At 39.8% G+C, this 22,037-nt stretch overlaps 1 protein-coding gene across 1 annotated transcript in view; it reads right to left on the reverse strand.

The window, feature by feature from the left end:
- Nucleotides 1–11,293: 11,293 nt before the first annotated feature.
- The window catches only part of LOC140679131 (uncharacterized), a 78,345-nt gene continuing 67,601 nt past the window's right edge, over nt 11,294–22,037 (reverse strand). Inside the window, exon 3 of the mRNA XM_072914042.1 lies at nt 11,294–11,622. Coding sequence (XP_072770143.1) covers nt 11,294–11,622 — 329 coding nt within the window. The remainder of the gene's footprint in view (nt 11,623–22,037) is intronic.

Below are 22,037 nucleotides of genomic sequence, written 5' to 3' on the forward strand. Positions count from 1 at the left end.
CTGCCGTTTCTTTTCTTTTCTCCTCTGCTCCCCTTTTCCTTGAGGGGGGGGGGGGGGGGGACACAGGTCCGGTGGCCATGGATGAAGTGCTGGCTGTCCAGAGTCGGGACCCGGGGTGGACCGCTCGCCTGTGCATCGGCAGGGAACATCTCTGCGCTGCTGACCCGTCTCCGCTCGGGATGGTGTCCTGCTGGCCCCACTATGGACTGGACTCTTACTATTATGTTGGATCCACTATGGACTGGACTCTCACAATATTATGTCAGACCCACTCGACATCCATTGCTTTCGGTCTCCCCTAGAGGGGGGGGGTTACCCACATATGCGGTCCTCTCCAAGGTTTCTCATAGTCATTCACATCGACGTCCCACTGGGGTGAGTTTTTCCTTGCCCGTATGTGGGCTTTGTACCGAGGATGTCGTTGTGGCTTGTGCAGCCCTTTGAGACACTTGTGATTTAGGGCTATATAAATAAAGATTGATTGATTGATTCATTTATGATATGGCCGGAAAGAAAAATGGTCTCATCGTGTTTTCAGTGACTAAAGAATAGAGATGTCTGATAATATCGGCCAATAAATGCTTTAAAATGTAATGTCGGAAATTATCGGTTTCAAATAGTACAAACCCCGTTTCTATATGAGTTGGGAAATTGTGTTAGATGTAAATATAAACGGAATACAATGATTTGCAAATCTTTTTCAGCCCATATTCAGTTGAATGCACTACAAAGACAAGATATTTGATGTTCAAACTCATAAACTTTTTTTTTTTTTTTTGCAAATAATAATTAACTTTTAATTTCATGGCTGCAACACGTGCCAAAGTAGTTGGGAAAGGGCATGTTCACCACTGTGTTACATGGCCTTTCCTTTTGACAACACTCAGTAAACGTTTGGGAACTGAGGAGACACATTTTTTAAGCTTCTCAGGTGGAATTATTTCCCATTCTTGCTTGATGTACAGCTTAAGTTGTTCAACAGTCCGGGGGTCTCCGTTGTGATATTTTAGGCTTATAATGCGCCACACATTTTCAATGGGAGACAGGTCTGGACTACAGGCAGGCCAGTCTAGTACCCGCACTCTTTTACTATGAAGCCACGTTGATGTAACACGTGGCTTGGCATTGTCTTGCTGAAATAAGCAGGGGCGTCTATGGTAACGTTGCTTGTTGCTCCAAAACCTGTATGTACCTTTCAGCATTAATGGCGCCTTCACAGATGTGTAAGTTACCCATGTCTTGGGCACTAATACACCCCCATACCATCACAGATGCTGGCTTTTCAACCTTGCGCCTATAACAATCCGGATGGTTCTTTTCCTCTTTGGTCCGGAGGACACGACGTCCACAGTTTCCAAAAACAATTTGAAATGTGGACTCATCAGACCACAGAACACTTTTCCACTTTGTATCAGTCCATCTTAGATGAGCTCAGGCCCAGCGAAGCCGACAGCGTTTCTGGGTGTTGTTGATAAACGGTTTTCGCCTTGCATAGGAGAGTTTTACTTGCACTTACAGAGCGACCAACTGTAGTTATGACAGTGTGTTTCTGAAGTGTTCCTGAGCCCATGTGGTGATATCCTTTACACACTGATGTCGCTTGTTGATGCAGTACAGCCTGAGGGATCGAAGGTCACGGGCTTAGCTGCTTACGTGCGGTGATTTCTCCAGATTCTCTGAACCCTTTGATGATATTACGTACCGTAGATGGTGAAATCCCTAAATTCCTTGCAATAGCTGGTTGAGAAAGGTTTTTCTTAAACTGTTCAACAATTTGCTCACGCATTTGTTGACAAAGTGGTGACCCTCGCCCCATCCTTGTTTGTGAATGACTGAGCATTTCATGGAATCTACTTTTATACCCAATCATGGCACCCACCTGTTCCCAATTTGCCTGTTCACCTGTGGGATGTTCCAAATAAGTGTTTGATGAGCATTCCTCAACATTATCAGTATTTATTGCCACCTTTCCCAACTTCTTTGTCACGTGTTGCTGGCATCAAATTCTAAAGTTAATGATTATTTGCAAAAAAAAAAAAATGTTTATCAGTTTGAACATCAAATATCTTGTCTTTGTAGCATATTCAACTGAATATGGGTTGAAAATGATTTGCAAATCATTGTATTCCGTTTATATTTACATCTAACACAATTTCCCAACTCATACAGAAACGGGGTTTGTAAAATTAATGACTTTTTAAAACGCCACTGTACGGAGCGGTACATATCCGGTAAAACACGGACGTAGGGCATACTTGCCAACCCTCCCGATTTTCCCGGGAGGGTTTTTCAGTGCCTCTCCCGAAAATCTCCCGGGGCAACCATTCTCCCGAATTTCTCCCGATTTCCACCCGGACAACATTATTGGGGCGTGCCTTAAAGGCACTGCCTTTGGCGTCCTCTACAACCTGTCGTCACGTCCGCTTTTCCTCCATATAAACAGCGTGCCGGCCCAGTCACATAATACAGGTAAAAGCCAGTAAATTAGAATATTTTGAAAAACTTGATTTATTTCAGTAATTGCATTCAAAAGGTGTAACTTGTACATTATATTTATTCATTGCACACAGACTGATGCATTCAAATGTTTATTTCATTTAATTTTGATGATTTGAAGTGGCAACAAATGAAAATCCAAAATTCCGTGTGTCACAAAATTAGAATATTACTTAAGGCTAATACAAAAAAGGGATTTTTAGAAATGTTGGCCAACTGAAAAGTATGAAAATGAAAAATATGAGCATGTACAATACTCAATACTTGGTTGGAGCTCCTTTTGTCTCAGCTACTGCGTTAATGCGGCGTGGCATGGAGTCGATGAGTTTCTGGCACTGCTCAGGTGTTATGAGAGCCCAGGTTGCTCTGATAGTGGCCTTCAACTCTTCTGCGTTTTTGGGTCTGGCATTCTGCATCTTCCTTTTCACAATACCCCACAGATTTTCTATGGGGCTAAGGTCAGGGGAGTTGGCGGGCCAATTTAGAACAGAAATACCATGGTCCGTAAACCAGGCACGGGTAGATTTTGCGCTGTGTGCAGGCGCCAAGTCCTGTTGGAACTTGAAATCTCCATCTCCATAGAGCAGGTCAGCAGCAGGAAGCATGAAGTGCTCTAAAACTTGCTGGTAGACGGCTGCGTTGACCCTGGATCTCAGGAAACAGAGTGGACCGACACCAGCAGATGACATGGCACCCCAAACCATCACCCAACCATGCAAATTTTGCATTTCCTTTGGAAATCGAGGTCCCAGAGTCTGGAGGAAGACAGGAGAGGCACAGGATCCACGTTGCCTGAAGTCTAGTGTAAAGTTTCCACCATCAGTGATGGTTTGGGGTGCCATGTCATCTGCTGGTGTCGGTCCACTCTGTTTCCTGAGATCCAGGGTCAACGCAGCCGTCTACCAGCAAGTTTTAGAGCACTTCATGCTTCCTGCTGCTGACCTGCTCTATGGAGATGGAGATTTCAAGTTCCAACAGGACTTGGCGCCTGCACACAGCGCAAAATCTACCCGTGCCTGGTTTACGGACCATGGTATTTCTGTTCTAAATTGGCCCGCCAACTCCCCTGACCTTAGCCCCATAGAAAATCTGTGGGGTATTGTGAAAAGGAAGATGCAGAATGCCAGACCCAAAAACGCAGAAGAGTTGAAGGCCACTATCAGAGCAACCTGGGCTCTCATAACACCTGAGCAGTGCCAGAAACTCATCGACTCCATGCCACGCCGCATTAACGCAGTAATTGAGGCAAAAGGAGCTCCAACCAAGTATTGAGTATTGTACATGCTCATATTTTTCATTTTCATACTTTTCAGTTGGCCAACATTTCTAAAAATCCCTTTTTTGTATTAGCCTTAAGTAATATTCTAATTTTGTGACACACGGAATTTCGGATTTTCATTTGTTGCCACTTCAAATCATCAAAATTAAATGAAATAAACATTTGAATGCATCAGTCTGTGTGCAATGAATAAATATAATGTACAAGTTACACCTTTTGAATGCAATTACTGAAATAAATCAAGTTTTTCAAAATATTCTAATTTACTGGCTTTTACCTGTATATGCGGCTTTTACACACACATAAGTGAATATACATACTTGATCAAGAGCCATACATGTCACACCGAGGGTGGCCGTATAAACAACTTTTTTTATTTATTTGTATTTTATTTTTTTGTCCTGTCCAGTTTTTCAGGCAAATCATATAGTTGATGTAGATGCCCATATCGGCTGTTCAGATTTACTTTACAAAAGAGAAGTGTAGGATATTTCTCGTGTTGCCTTATTTGTATTTGACTTTATTAAATGTATTTATATTAGCATTTGATGCAGCCAGGCCGGAGCAGGAGGGGATAGAATGAGAGAGAAAAAAGAAGACAGAGGGGGAAATTGTGGGGACAAGAGGGGGATTAGACAGAGATACAAAAAAAAAAACAACAACAAACACAACAATAACAACAACAACAACAATACAGCAACATCAGCAAATAGGATATGTACAAATAAGATGGTAAAAGTGATAGCAAAGAAGCAGTTAGTGAAATAAATAATAATACAGAAATGACAATGAGCATTATTACACTACAGATGGACCAATACAAATACCAATAGAAATAGCACTACTGATAATGAACAATACCAATATTTTACCTCTATTATCAACAATACAGTTGTTCAAATGCAACAATACATATACGTAATGATAACTAGAGATACAAAAGAATGCAGAAAAATGGAGGGGAAGAAAGAGAAGCAACCTATATTAACCTTGTAGATTGTTATAGCAAAAATAGGTTAAGCTTTGTCAGTGTGCCATGTGTTACCCAGTTTCCCCTAGAGCAACAACGTTAATATATGTTTGATGAAACGTGCCGGGCCCAGTCACATAATATCTACGGCTTTTCGCACACACAAGTGAATGCAATGCATACTTGGTCAACAGCCACACAGGTCACACTGAGGGTGGCCGTATAAACAACTTTAACACTGTTACAAATATACGCCACACTGTGAACCCACACCAAACAAGAATGACAAACACATTTCGGGGGGGAAATCCGCACCGTAACACAACATAAACACTTCCTTAGTAAACTCACCAAGATGCCACCCTGGAGTTATTTAGTCCGTTTAGCGGATTGGAGAGCTAGCTAAGTCTAAATCTTAGCTGCGGAATAGCCAAAACTGGGCTTTTTTTGGTGATTAGAAGGAATGCAGGTTTATTATTTATATATTTTTAACACAATCTACAGCAGCCTCAGTAGTTGGTGATAAATACATAAAAAATGCCAGGGTAATTAACCCACCTGCCATTTAATTAAACAACTGCACACCAGAGTATGCAGTTTTTAATTGACAATGTGCCAGTGCATCATTTCTCCTCGTTGCTTCCGTCACCACAGTTATGTCTCTCACCAGGGGAAGAGGGAGGGAAGAAAGTGCCAAAAGGTGTAAAAGTGATGGACGGCGATGAGAAGCTCTTGTAAGTATCCCCTACTTGTAGCCATGACAAATTCAGTAAAGGGAAGAGATGGAGGGCATGAATTAACTGCTGAATTAATCATTGTGTGGAAAAAGAAGTGACTATAAAATAAAATGAATCGTGCGGGGATATCGCACTGAGGACAGACTTCTGTCTCTCAGGTCGGAAACGGAATAACATCTGATCAAAGCTCTGCTTGGATTGTCGCGGTACAATTTTAGACAAATGTAGATCTCGTAGACCACAAGGTCATTTATTTATTTATTTTTTTTTTTTTTTTTTATGTCCTGTCCAGCTTCTCAGGCAAATCATATAGTTGATGTAGAAGCCCATGTCGGCTGTTCAGATTTACTTTACAAAAGAGAAGTGTAGGATACTTCTCTTGTTGCCTTATTTGTATTTGACTTTATTAAATGTATTTATATTATCATTTAGTGCAGCCGGGCCGGAGCAGGAGGGGATAGAAAGAGAAAAAAAAAGAAGACAGAGGGGGAAATTGTGGGGACAAGAGGGGGATTAGACAGAGAGACAAAAACAACAACAGCAAACAACAACAACAACAACAACAATAGAGCAACATCAGCAAATATGACATGTACAAATATGATGGTAAAAGTAATAGCAAATAAGCAGTTAGCGAAAAATAAAAAATAATACAGAAATGACAATGAGCATTATTACACTACAAATGGATCAATACAAATACCAATAGAAATAGCGCTATTGATAATGAACAATACCAATAATTTACCTTTATTATCAACAATACAGTTGTTTAAATGCAACAATACATATACGTAATGATAACTTGAGATACGAAAGAATGCAGAAAAATGGAGGGGGAGAAAGAGAAGCAACCTACATTAACCTTGTAGATTGTTATAGTCAAAATAGGTTAAGCTTTGTCAGTGTGCCATGTGTTACACCCAGTTTACCCTAGGGCAACAACGTTAATATATGTTTGATGAAACGTGATTATGTGCATAAGTGTAAGTATGCATATGTACTTGTATATGTACAGAATGTGTATATGTGTTTGTACAATGAATGTATATGTACAGAATGTGTATATGTGTTTGTACAGTGAATGTATATGTACAGTATGTGTATGTGTATGTTTGTATATTGAATGTGCGTGTGGATGTACGAACATTAGGTAGGTAAATATGTACTGTATTTGTGTATGTATGTGGGAGCGTAGGTACCTATGTACGTATGTGAGCATATGTGAATTTGCATGTACAATACATTCGACTCCCAGAGTGCGTGGGAGCCAGAGCACGGCCCCATCACCCCCGAGAGCCCAACCCACAAACAGGAGGCGTGGTGCCCAGGGAACCAGGGACCACCGCCCCCACGCAGCCAAGCCGGCCAGCGACAGGAACCCCAGAGCCCGACCCACCGTACCGCCCACAAGGGCCAGCAGCAGGCCGCAGACAGACGCACCCGGCAGAGGACAGGGCACGAGAAAAGCAGGGGACAGCCAGACCCCAACCCAGCGAGAGACCACACCCCACACGGGCAGAAAGGCGAGACGCCCCGCCCGAGGGACCCAGAGACTCCCCGCAACCGGACGGGAAGACCGCCCCCGCCCCACCGGCAACCGGGCCCCCACAAGGTCATTTATTAACATCAAGTATATTGCACTACACAGCAGCAACACAACCAATGTTAAAATAATAGCAAACTGCTCGGTCAGCAGTAATACATTTCATTGTAAACAACAGTACATATAGTAGCTGAATTGTAACATTTAAACAGCATAGTATGTAAGCCAAGTGTAAGACGCATAATATTGTAATATATGAATTTAAACAGGGCAGCACGGTGGAAGAGGGGCTAGTGCATCTGCCTCACAATACGAAGGTCCTGAGTAGTCTTGGGTTCAATCCCGGGCTCGGGATCTTTCTGTGTGGAGTTTGCATGTTCTCCCCGTGACTGCGTGGGTTCCCACCGGGTACTCCGGCTTCCTCCCACTTCCAAAAACATGCACCTGGGGATAAGTTGATTGGCAACACTAAATTGGCCCTAGGGTGTGAATGTGAGTGTGAATGTTGTCTGTCTATCTGTGTTGGCCCTGCGATGAGGTGGCGACTTGTCCAGGGTGTACCCCGCCTTCCGCCCGATTGTAGCTGAGATAGGCTCCAGCGCCCCCGAAGGGAATAAGCGGTAGAAAATGGATGGATGGATGAATTTAAACATGAATTACTAAAAATGTACAATTAATTCTTTATAATTGAATTACATGCATGATTTAATAAAATGATCAAAAAACACAGTTACAATTGTTCTGGAATAAGTTAGACACGCATGATTTAATAACATGATTTTGAAAGTGTGTATTTAAAAAAAAAAATACAATTAATAATTGTCTAAAGTGCAACAGTCCTGATCAAACAAAATTTGATTAAAAATATATAATTTATGGAATTACATAAGTGAAATTTCACCTCAAAAAAATATTTTATGGAAATACTTTTTTTTTTTTTTAATTACACATGTACTATAATGAAATATTTGAAAAAAAACATAACTGATTTTTTTAGAAAAATGGTATAATAATAAAATCTGATTTTAAAAATGTGTTAAAAAATACAATAATAATATACCAATAAAAAAGTAAAAAAATAAAATATGATTTTAAAAATGTGTTTAAAAAATACAATAATAATATACCAATAAAAAAGTTTTAAAAAAGTGTTTATTTAATCATACACATGATATAATAATAAAATATGATTTTAAAATATATTAAAAAAATACAACTGCTATTTCTTTTGAAAAGTGTAACAAACATAATAATAAAATATGATTTTAAAAAAAACTACAATTATTTTTTCAAAATTACACACGATATGAAAAAATATGATTTTAAAAATACAATTAAAATTGTTCTAAAAAGAAATACACATTTTTTTGGAAAAAAATGTTTTTGTTCATGTTTATTATGAACGATGCAATAAAAAACTACATTAAATTATACAAAAATAAATACAAATTTATTTTAAAACGTTTTTTTGTTTCAAGAGTCTAACATGAGTCTGTTGACTAACAATATCTCAAAGTGCATGCATGTATACCTTCACTTTCAATGCATCCACTGACATCTCGTGGCATTATTAAAAACAAAATCACGAGGTTGCCGACAGCCACAGTTCTTACTACTAATGTTGTTTTGATCCGGCGTTAAACCATTGTAAACCATGTAGCCACCGAGAGAGAGCGCAGACAATGGATGCAAAACAATTAAATATAGTTGTTACATATCAATACATTTCAAAAGCATTAAATAGATGAACCGCAATCAGATTACAAGCTGTGTGAGTTCTCACCCCAAAACAACTGCAGGCAATAAGATCCAGATGAGCCGCCATGACACCAGCAGGCGTATAAAACCTTGTCCTCCTTCTCAGCTATAAAAACGGTCTTTAAAATCTTATCCTACGAGCAGCGAAGGCTGCTTCAGAAACAGTGTGATGCTAAAATAAAGTCTCTAGCAATGTTGGTAATAATTCTGTATAGGAAGAACCTTCCAACAGTGAAATAATTAGCAGCAATTCCTGTGTATGTATCCCAAAAAAACATTCCCCCTGCAGGAAAATGGTCAACTAAGTGTACACACAGTTCTCCCAAAAGAGGGTAGATGACCCATGCAAGGGTTTCATTGCAGCGATGACACTGGAGAACCAATTACAAAGCTAAGACTGCTAATGAGGTGTACAGTTACCTGATCCAATGACCAGAAGACAACAAAAAGGTGATCAATATTTAATGCTAACACTGTACTCCCAGTCTGCTGCTCCATCAAAGAAAAAAGTCATTACATAGAAACTTCATTGGATTTAATTGAATGAACAATTTATTCAGGGTTTTTTCCTTCCTTATTTTTTTATTATTACCATATTTCCCGGACTATAAGCCGCTACTTTTTTCCCCCCCAAAAAAAATCAGTTATGCATGGGGCGGCTAATTTATAGATTTTTCTCCCACTGCCTTAATGTTTTGAATATAACAAATAGTTTTCAAATAACACAGACAGAGACACTGAAAAGGTGTGTTATTGTTTGTGCTATGGCGCCATCTTTTGGACAACTTTACTCACTGCAGATGTTGCGGATTCAAAATGTACTTCTAATTTCGTGCCTTGAACTGGAAGTATAACCGCCCCTAGCGTTTTAGCTCAAAAAGATTCTTCATCATTCCAGGCAGCGTTTGTAAATTTTACAATACAACTAAAACAATTCATACTTACTAAACCATCCCATGTGGGATGTCTGTAGGAGTGTTTTCATGCATATTTTTGCATGCTATCGTAATGTAATCAAGCTAACGTCGTTAGCATAAGTAAATATGCCAACACGTCTACAACTGTCTGTTAGTATTATTAACCTACAATGGCACTCTTTTCAACGTGGAGTTACTGTGTCTGTTTAGCTAGATGGAGAGCTTGATTCCGCAGCTAGCGGGTCCATGATGACGACGTCTGTTTTGTTTGATCAGCCGTTTTACTGCCGTGTTACAGTCACCATTTGGAAACAATTAAGGTATGTAAATAACAATGTTACAAAATATTTCGTACCTGTATGTATCTGTGGCTTATAGTCTGGTGTGGCTAATACCGTATTTCCTTGAATTGCCGCCAAGTATATATTATCCGCATGCCTCGTATTACCGTTGGGTCAAACTCGTTTCGCAAAATAATTAGCGCATGCTTAGAATTAGCGCATGCTTAGAATTACTGCCGGGTCAAACTTGTTTACCAAAATAATTAGCGCATGCTTAGTTTTACCGCCGGGTCAAACTCGTTTCGCAGAATAATTAGCATATGCCTCGTTTTACCGCCGGGTCAAACTCGTCACGTCACCAGTGACACTTCACCTTTCAAGGCATAATTTTAAAAAAATGGAGGAGGCTAATTTCAATAATTTAAAATCGCATAAAGGGAAGAAGATAAAGAGCTATTCAGTAGGATTTAAGGTCCAAGCTATTGAATATGCTAAAAAGAACAGTAAGCAGCTATGTTTTATTAATATACCGGTAGCTGTGTGTGTCATGGTGGTAGAGGGCGCTAGTGATCCCAGGGAGCATTTTTGCGACTACTCGGCTGCAGAAGAAGTGACAACAAGCAGCAACAGTTCGCGATCGTTTATTTTTTTTCTCTCGTCTGGACTTTTAACATGGAGGATTACATATCTAAAATAAAACAGTTTTCTAAACTGGACTTTCAATCGAAGCAGGAGGTAATAATTAAAGGAAGCTCTCCATCAAGACAGAGAGACTTTTAAAACTGAAGAAAGATAAGGAAGACTTCTATAAACAAGTTATCGATGCATTTATTCAGAAGGAGCGGCGCATGGACTTCATTTATAAGTAAAGGTAAGACCATAATAACGTTTTTTTTTTATTAAATGTGCTTTTCATGATGGTATCCTTACATCACACTCAAATTTATAAGCGCATGCCTTAATTTATCGCATGCCTTTGGTAAGCGCCGGAGTGAGAAGAGGTTTTAAAATAATTAGCGCGTGCTTACATTTACCGCATGCCTTTGGTAAGCGCCGGAGTGAGAAGAAGTTTTAAATTAATTACCGCCCCGGCACTAATTCAAGGAAATACGGTATATGTAAAAATATATATTTCGCCTAATATTTGATGGGTGCGGCTTAAATACCGGTGTGCTCTATAGCCCAGAAAATACGGTATGTATGTTGTCATTAAATCTGTTATGAGTAATTCTAATATACAAATAAAATAAAAACAATTTATGGAAATATGAAATCACTCAAGCTAAATTGGTGAAGCACCTTCTGCCATCTAGTGGTTCTTCATGTAACTGCAGTATCGAACGGTGTCTTTCATATGGTATGTAATGCTTTGGCAATAAAAGGGAAACAAAGTTGGCAGACTCACAAACTTCCGTTTCAGCTTCGCCTTGCTACTGCGCACAGGCTTGCCCTCCTCCGCTGCCGTCCCCCCGTTGAAGTCCGAGCTCATGTCCAGGTGGTTGTCGGCAGAGATGCTCTTTCGGAGGTAAGCGGTGCGCGCCCGGAAGTGGGAGAAGGGCGACTGGGAGCGAGGCCGGGCTTCACCTCGCTCGGGCTCCTCTTCGGCCTCCATGTCATCCTCCAAGCGCCACAGCTCCCCTTAAAAAAAAGGAAAAAAGTTTGGTTATCATCACAACAAAATGTTGCAAAAACATTTTTTTTTCCTTCTGCAGCCTGAATCCACACACTGAATGGAAATCGTCCTTTATGTAAAAGCAGGAGGCAGGAAGCAAATTTGCGGCGTCTTTGTCTTCGGGCGTTCACACTATCCGGCTGTCAGAATGTGCTAGTCACGTCTGAAGCCCATCACTCTATTTTCGATGTGTGTCACGCGTTGTCCTGACAGCAGTGCCTCAGTCACGGCGCTTGCAAAACACACCCTGTAACTATTAGGTGACTGATGGATGTAAATGTGTCCATCAATATTACCGGATTACACTCACATGAATAAGTACTAATGAGAGTTACGCAACAAATTACGTTTTAAGAAATATGTTAGTTCTCAATTTTAAAGTGTTCATTTCACAGTGTGTGTTTAATTGGTATTTAATTGCATTGAATCATAATAAGAGTTTCTATTATCTAAATTAGCATTGAGAAAGTTAAAGTACCACTGATAGTCACACACACATTAGGTGTTTCACTGATGGTGGAAACTTTACACTAGACTTCAGGCAACGTGGATCCTGTGCCTCTCCTGTCTTCCTCCAGACTCTGGGACCTCGATTTCCAAAGGAAATGCAAAATTTGCATGGTTGGGTGATGGTTTGGGGTGCCATGTCATCTGCTGGTGTCGGTCCACTCTGTTTCCTGAGATCCAGGGTCAACGCAGCCGTCTACCAGCAAGTTTTAGAGCACTTCATGCTTCCTGCTGCTGACCTGCTCTATGGAGATGGAGATTTCAAGTTCCAACAGGACTTGGCGCCTGCACACAGCGCAAAATCTACCCGTGCCTGGTTTACGGACCATGGTATTTCTGTTCTAAATTGGCCCGCCAACTCCCCTGACCTTAGCCCCATAGAAAATCTGTGGGGTATTGTGAAAAGGAAGATGCAGAATGCCAGACCCAAAAACGCAGAAGAGTTGAAGGCCACTATCAGAGCAACCTGGGCTCTCATAACACCTGAGCAGTGCCAGAAACTCATCGACTCCATGCCACGCCGCATTAACGCAGTAATTGAGGCAAAAGGAGCTCCAACCAAGTATTGAGTATTGTACATGCTCATATTTTTCATTTTCATACTTTTCAGTTGGCCAACATTTCTAAAAATCCCTTTTTTGTATTAGCCTTAAGTAATATTCTAATTTTGTGACACACGGAATTTTGGATTTTCATTTGTTGCCACTTCAAATCATCAAAATTAAATGAAATAAACATTTGAATGCATCAGTCTGTGTGCAATGAATAAATATAATGTACAAGTTACACCTTTTGAATGCAATTACTGAAATAAATCAAGTTTTTCAAAATATTCTAATTTACTGGCTTTTACCTGTATATAAAAAAAATGGGTATTTCTGTCTGTCATTCCATCGTACATTTTTTTTTCCTTTTACGGAAGGTTTTTTGTAGAGAATAAATGATGAAAAAAACACTTAATTGAACGGTTTAAAAGAGATTAATTAATTAATTAATTTATTTATTTATTTTTAATACATTTTATTAATATTATTTTTTAATTTTTCCCCTCCCTCAGGGGGGGGGCTCGGCGGGGCGGTTGCTGGTTGTTCCATCTCCATCGTTGGGGTCCCTGCGGGTGTGGTGAAATTACTCTCTGCATTTGACCCATCCTCTTGTTCCACTCCCTGGGAGCTGAGGGGAGCAGTGAACAGCCGCGGTGGCCGCGCTCGGGAATCATTTGGTGATTTTTAAAGTGCCGTAAACGACCACAACGTAGTTTGCTGGACATCTTTGTGATTCGTTTTCATGCATTCTTATGCACAAGTGGATGAAAGCTTAAGAAGTGTAGTTGGATGTTGATTTATTTACAGTTTCGTCATAAAATTGCCCAAAACTGATGCCATGAGTTTAAAAGTGACAACTAAAACTGCACACAAAAACATCTAGTGGTGGAAATGTTGGGCGAATGTGCACCTACAGTATTGATCCAGATAGAAAAAGTCTGACAAATATCTTGTATTCGGCTTGCATCATATTCAGGGTCTTGATAGTCTTATATGCAAACCAGCAGGTGGCACCAAAAAACTTCTACCTAAGCCATACTTGCCAACCCTCCCGGATTTTCCGGGAGACTCCCGAAATTCAGCGCCTCTTCCGAAAACCTCCCGAGACAAATTTTCTCCCGAAAGTCTCCCGAAATTCAGGCGGAGCTGGAGGCCACGCCCCCTCCAGCTCCATGCGGACCTGAGTGAGGACAGCCTGTTTTCACGTCCGCTTTCCCACAATATAAACAGCGTGCCTGCCCAATCACGTTATAACTGTAGAATGATCGAGGGCGAGTTCTTGGTTTCTTATGTGGGTTTATTGTTAGGCAGTTTCATTAACGTCCTCCCAGCGCGGTAACAACACACAACAACAGCAGTCACGTTTTCGTCTACCGTAAAGCAGTTTGTCTGCCGTAAACAGCAATGTTGTGACACTCTTAAACAGGACAATACTGCCATCTACTGTACATGCATATGTGACAATAACATCTAGGGCTTTTAGAGAGTGCAGTGCACAACTGCGCACACAACAAGGAGACGAAGCAGAAGAACGAGGAAGATACAGCCATGGCGACGCCGACGACGAGTAAGATGAAGAAATACGCTTCTAAGTTCCAAGTCGCAGCTGCGATTGGACCAGGATGGCCTCTGGGAAGAAGTAGTGGACTACCAAGTGCTTGGCAGTGAAGATCTTCCTAAGGAAGCAAAGATTGACCGGTTTTGGGCCATGCTAGGGAGAGATGGAAGATTCCAGACTCTAGTACATTTGATGAAAACACTTTTGTGCGTGCCACACAGCAATGCATCATCAGAGAGGGTGTTCAGCATGGTTAGAAAAATAGTGACAGAGAATAGAACAAGGATGGACAATGCAACCCTTAACTCAACAATGAGTAGATGAGTGTTATGTGTGTGTATATGTGTAAATAAATGAACACTGAAATTCTAGACTTTCTTCTATATATATATATATGTGACAGTTTGACCCCACACTGTCACTGTTTGACCTTTAGACTTCCTCACAAACCGTGCACATTTGTTAGGAAGCTCAACATGGACAAAATACAAACATTCAATCTTGTTAGCCAGTGAAAAGCATGTGCTCAACAAACAAATTGTTACCGGTCACTCACCATGGCTCTGAACAGTTGACTAAAAGAGTCAGGGTGGGGTTGAGGGCTTTATATAGGTGACCACACCTGCATTCACTAATTAGGCCAAATTTGGGTCGAACCATGATCCTCAAAAGCTGGGTGTCACAGAAGGACACTGGACATTTAAAAGTTGTGTTGTCTAAGCCTGAATATACTGCGTACAAAAAAAATGACTGCTCTACACATGCAAAAGTACTATGTGAATACTTTTTAGACATGTGATGGTTATTTATGGTGTAATTTACAAAATAACTGTTTTCTTAATTCCCCCTGTCAAATTGGTCCCAGCTAGTGGGCGGGGCTAAGGGCTATTTAAGTTGGAAAATGCCGTTTTTCTGACAGTCTGCTGTCGGTCACTGCCAGAGGAGGATCTCTGTCCTGAGCAGGAGTTTCGGTCTCTATGCATTAGTGATGGGTTGATAAGGCGTTTCAACACATTGCAAAACTGTGTCGATACTGTGTCACTAAATACTGACATCTGCTGGACATTAAAAATCCCTACAGGCAACCTATGGACCGACTCAACTGACACTGATTTTTTGCCCTAGTACAGGGGTCACCAACCTTTTTGAAACCAAAAACTACTTCTTGGGTACTGATTAATGCGAAGGGCTACCAGTTTGATACACACTTAAATAAATAAATATATTGTCATTTGTAAGTTACACGTAAGTGTGATTTAAACAAGAATAGCTAAATAAATAAATGTATATACAGGTAAAAGCCAGTAAATTAGAATATTTTGAAAAACTTGATTTATTTCAGTAATTGCATTCAAAAGGTGTAACTTGTACATTATATTTATTCATTGCACACAGACTGATGCATTCAAATGTTTATTTCATTTAATTTTGATGATTTGAAGTGGCAACAAATGAAAATCCAAAATTCCGTGTGTCACAAAATTAGAATATTACTTAAGGCTAATACAAAAAAGGGATTTTTAGAAATGTTGGCCAACTGAAAAGTATGAAAATGAAAAATATGAGCATGTACAATACTCAATACTTGGTTGGAGCTCCTTTTGCCTCAATTACTGCGTTAATGCGGCGTGGCATGGAGTCGATGAGTTTCTGGCACTGCTCAGGGCGTTATGAGAGCCCAGGTTGCTCTGATAGTGGCCTTCAACTCTTCTGCGTTTTTGGGTCTGGCATTCTGCATCTTCCTTTTCACAATACCCCACAGATTTTCTATGGGGCTAAGGTCAGGGGAGTTGGCGGGCCAATTTAGAACAGAAATACCATGGTCCGTAAACCAGGCACGGGTAGATTTTGCGCTGTGTGCAGGCGCCAAGTCCTGTTGGAACTTGAAATCTCCATCTCCATAGAGCAGGTCAGCAGCAGGAAGCATGAAGTGCTCTAAAACTTGCTGGTAGACGGCTGCGTTGACCCTGGATCTCAGGAAACAGAGTGGACCGACACCAGCAGATGACATGGCACCCCAAACCATCACCCAACCATGCAAATTTTGCATTTCCTTTGGAAATCGAGGTCCCAGAGTCTGGAGGAAGACAGGAGAGGCACAGGATCCACGTTGCCTGAAGTCTAGTGTAAAGTTTCCACCATCAGTGATGGTTTGGGGTGCCATGTCATCTGCTGGTGTCGGTCCACTCTGTTTCCTGAGATCCAGGGTGGGAGGAAGCCGGAGTACCCGGAGGGAACCCACGCAGTCACGGGGAGAACATGCAAACTCCACACAGAAAGATCCCGAGCCCGGGATTGAACCCCAGACTACTCAGGACCTTCGTATTGTGAAGCAGATGCACTAACCCCTCTACCACCGTGCTGCCCTGATTATCAGTCAAATAAATGTTATTAAATTCAATAGAAAGAAGTATTAAATTATTTATGGAAATATACAAACAAACAAGTACCGTATTTTCCGGACCATAGGGTGCACCGGATTATAAGGCGCACTGCTGATGAATGGTCTATTTTTGACCTGTTTTCATATATAAGGAGCATCGGATTATAGAGTGCATTAAGTTAAAGTTAAGTTAAAGTACCAATGAATGTCACACACACACTAGGTGTGGTGAAATTAAGGAGTCATATTATTATTATTTTTTTTTTTTTAAACTTTTTCATATTGTCATTATGGGGGTATTTTGTGTAGAATTTTGAGGACAAAAATGCTATTGCATTTTGGAATAAGGCTGTAACATAACACCATGTGGGAAAAGTAAAGCGTTATGAATACTTTCCGGAGATCCAGAGATGTAGTACATAAATTCAAACCAGGAGGTTTGAAGTTAGAGATTTATTCCCTGCGATAAAGATGTTATTTTTTTCCCCCAGTAAAAGGTTTTCTTCATGCAGCAAAGCTTTTTTGCTTAGAAAAAAGTCATTAAAGAAAAAGACTAAAAAGTCCATCTTATATTAAAGGGTCGATAGATTTATGCATGCAAAGCGGCAGTTATCGCCAAACGACTTCTACCTAAGTGACTCAGAGCTTTTATCCTGGGGCAAAGAGGGTATGTTTTCCCCCCCGAGACACAAGTCTGAAAAATTACTGTAGGCTGCTTTATACCCAGGATCTACACTAGAAGTACAGGTAAAAGCCAGTAAATTAGAATATTTTGAAAAACTTGATTTATTTCAGTAATTGCATTCAAAAGGTGTAACTTGTACATTATATTTATCCATTGCACACAGACTGATGCATTCAAATGTTTATTTCATTTAATTTTGATGATTTGAAGTGGCAACAAATGAAAATCCAAAATTCCGTGTGTCACAAAATTAGAATATTACTTAAGGCTAATACAAAAAAGGGATTTTTAGAAATGTTGGCCAACTGAAAAGTATGAAAATGAAAAATATGAGCATGTACAATACTCAATACTTGGTTGGAGCTCCTTTTGCCTCAATTACTGCGTTAATGCGGCGTGGCATGGAGTCGATGAGTTTCTGGCACTGCTCAGGTGTTATGAGAGCCCAGGTTGCTCTGATACTGGCCTTCAACTCTTCTGCGTTTTTGGGTCTGGCATTCTGCATCTTCCTTTTCACAATACCCCACAGATTTTCTATGGGGCTAAGGTCAGGGGAGTTGGCGGGCCAATTTAGAACAGAAATACCATGGTCCGTAGACCAGGCACGGGTAGAAGTTACACCTTTTGAATGCAATTACTGAAATAAATCAAGTTTTTCAAAATATTCTAATTTACTGGCTTTTACCTGTATACATACAAGCCAACATGTGCTCCCAAACAACTTCTCCTTCAGCAAGTTTGTGCATTTTCTCCCACGAAAAAAAAAAGGTGTAAAAAAGATTCAGCACTAATGGACAGACAGACAGCGAGTGAGGAAGGGTAGACAGAAGCTCAGCAGCATTACGGTTATGGTCGGTGACAGCGGTTGCTAGGCAACAAGGGGATACGTTTAAGTCTCTGAATTTTGATATTAGCAACAGAGCAGCGGCAACAATAACAACGTGGAGGGGAAAGAAAACAGACTTTAGGGGCATAAAATAATAGCGCATTGTTTGAATACGATAAAGTTCTGTGACGCTCAGGGTGAGAGTCTGTAACAGGCTTCTGTTGATGTGCCGCAACCTCGTGGACGAAGTCACAGAATATATTCAATCACTGTAAAAATTAATAGAAGTGTACAGTACTATCTCAGCTTAGAACATACTTGCCAACCTTGAGACCTCCGATTTCGGGGGGTGGGGGTGGGGGCGGGGGCGGGGGGCGTGGTTGGGGCGGGGACGTGGTTAAGAGGGGAGGAGTATATTTACAGTTAGAATTCACCAAGTCAAGTATGTTATATATATATATATATATATATATATATGTATATATATATATTTAATACTTGACTTTCAGTGAATTCCAGCTATAAATATATCTTATATATATATATATATATATATATATATATATATATATATATATATATATATATATATATATATATATATATATGTATGTGTGGGGGAAAAAATCACAAGACTATTTCATCTCTACAGGCCTGTTTCATGAGGGGGGGTACCCTCAATCGTCAGGAGATTTTAATGGGAGCATTCGCATACCATGGTTTATATAGGGCACAGAGTGGGTGGGTGCAGGCTGGCCTAGGGGCGTGGTGATTGGTTCATGTGTTACCTAGGAGGTGTTTCCGTCTATGGCGGCATGTTGTTACAATTTCGCTGCGCTTGTTGAGGGATGACAGGTCTGGACGGTAGATAATAAACAGTTTCTCTTTCAAGCATAGGTTGCATCTTTTATTACCACTATTGTAAGGTGTGCTGGATGCAAGAATTTGCCATGTTATTGAATATTCAACATTATTGTCTTTGAGGTCCCAAATGTGTTTGCTGAGTTCTGTGGTATTTCGCAGGAACAACCACAAGGCTTCTTTCAGGAACAAAAACCTGCGAAATACCACAGAACTCAGCAAACACATTTGGGACCTCAAAGACAATAATGTTGAATATTCAATAACATGGCAAATTCTTGCATCCAGCACACCTTACAATAGTGGTAATAAAAGATGCAACCTATGCTTGAAAGAGAAACTGTTTATTATCTACCGTCCAGACCTGTCATCCCTCAACAAGCGCAGCGAAATTGTAACAACATGCCGCCATAGACGGAAACACCTCCTAGGTAACACATGAACCAATAACCACGCCCCTAGGCCAGCCTGTACCCACCCACTCTGTGCCCTATATAAACCATGGTATGCGAATGCTCCCATTAAAATCTCCTGACGATTGAGGGTACCCCCCTCATGAAACAGGCCTGTAGAGATGAAATAGTCTTGTGATTTTTTTCCCCACACATACATATATTGCGCTCTACTACGGTATCGAGCACTATTTTTTGGATAACCTTATTAAGACATACATATATATATATATATATATATATATATATATATATATATATATATATATATATATATATATATATATATATATATATATATATATATATATATATATATAAATAAAAGAAATACTTGAATTTCAGTGTTCATTTATTTACACATATACACACACATAACACTCATCTACTCATTGTTGAGTTAAGGGTTGAATTGTCCATCCTTGTTCTATTCTCTGTCACTATTTTTCTAACCATGCTGAACACCCTCTCTGATGATGCATTGCTGTGTGGCACGCACAAAAGTGTTTTCATCAAATGCACTAGATGGCAGTATTGTCCTGTTTAAGAGTGTCACAACATTGCTGTTTACGGCGGACAAACTGCTTTACGGTAGACGAAAACGTGACTGTTGTTGTGTGTTGTTACCGCGCTGGGAGGACGTTAATGAAGCTGCCTAACAATAAATCCACATAAGAAACCAAGAACTCGCCCTCCACCATTCTACAGTTATAATGATTGGGCAGGCACGTTGTTTATATTGTGGGAAAGCGGACTCAGGTCCGCATGGAGCTGGAGGGGGCGTGGCCTCCAGCTCTGCCTGAATTTCGGGAGATTTTCAAGAGAACATTTGTCCCGGGAGGTTTTCGGGAGAGGCGCTGAATTTCGGGAGTCTCCCGGAAAATCCGGGAGGGTTGGCAAGTATGGCTTAGGAACTCAGTTGGTTCTGTGATGGAGCTCTTAACTCAAAACATTTCAAATCAACTTCTCCCATTGAAATGACTTAAAATCACAATTGTACATGTAACATGTCTTTTATAAAGAAAAACAAAATTTTAGATAATAAATAATGTATGAAAAACATTACAATAGAAGTTATGACGAACTACCGTAGGCTTATGAAGTACTACAATGTAATAATAATGTACTGCATTCACTTCCACGGCGTCTCCTCTCAGCTGCTTCTTCGTCAAACACACCATCGGCAGCTTTTCCATATGTTCATGGGTAAATGTCTGCTGTTCTGCTTCCGTATAGTGAAGACTGGCCGTTGTGTGGTCCAGAGTCATCTGTTTGATGATTTATATCCTTAATTCAATGAATACCATCCACTTCTTCTTCTCAAAACTGTCCTTGACATTGCTATAAACTAACGAATAAGAACAGGTGTTTTGTCCGGATCTCGGATGGCGGAAATGTTTGTAACGCAAATTTTAAGTTGATGTACCACTATACAGTATATTGAAAAATAATAATTTTTGAATTATATATATATATATATATATATATATATATATATATATATACACACACACACACACACACACACACACACACACACACACGTTCTTGTATTTGTTACCTTCTTGAGACCTACCTCTTTAAGACCACCCTTTCTAGATATATAAAGATTTGTATTTACAACATTAATAATGTATACAAACTATGCAAATATAAAAAAGCTTTTAGTTGTTGTTGTTTTTAATTTGTTTGTAATTGGTTTTTAATCTTCACGATTTACTTCAAGTTATTACAGTATGTCTCTATATACATTTTTTTTTTTATGTTGTCCAAAGCGGGTGCATTTAATTGTTCTTACACACACTTGTTATTACATATGTTGGCCAGAGGGGGAGCACTTCAATTTCTTACACACACTTGTTATTACATATGTTGACCAGGGGGGGAGCACTTTTAAAACCGACACAGTCCATTTGAAAAATCCCTCCTTTTTAGGACCACCCTAATTTTGATAGATTTCACCACCAGGGCGTGCAAATGAGACATTCTCTATTAGATGCAATGGTTTTCCAGTATTGGGACCATGATTTATGTCCTAACTTGTTCACCGGTCCTCATATGGAAGGTAATTTTCCTTGTTGACGTCTCAAGACACACACACACAGACACACACTCACACACACACACAAACTTAAAAATAAATAATTTAATATTTGGAATAATACAATATCTGCCTAATTATATGGTGTACTTTCTTTTATCTGATTCGGACTTATCCAAGCACCATTTTATGAACAAATAATTAATAAATGCATACATTTTCAAATATTAAAAAAATATATTGTTGTTCCTTTGTTTGTTTTTCTAATAAATACTTTAACGTCATTATATTCCGGCTACCTCAGGGATGTTTTAATTACAATCCAGACGCAATTTGTGACTTATTTTGTTTTTATTGGCACAATGTCTTTAAATACATGTGCTTTTGTAGCTTCTAATGTATTTTTTTATTTGTTTTACAAAATTACAAAATGAATCTTGCAAATTTTCAGTAAGTGGCCTTTTGGTGGAAAAAGTTAGGGAAATTTCCCATTTGCTCTGTCGTCTCTCTTTGCGGTGCTCCA

The sequence above is a fragment of the Nerophis lumbriciformis genome, linkage group LG11, assembly GCF_033978685.3.
Source record: "Nerophis lumbriciformis linkage group LG11, RoL_Nlum_v2.1, whole genome shotgun sequence".
Lineage (NCBI taxonomy): Eukaryota > Metazoa > Chordata > Actinopteri > Syngnathiformes > Syngnathidae > Nerophis > Nerophis lumbriciformis.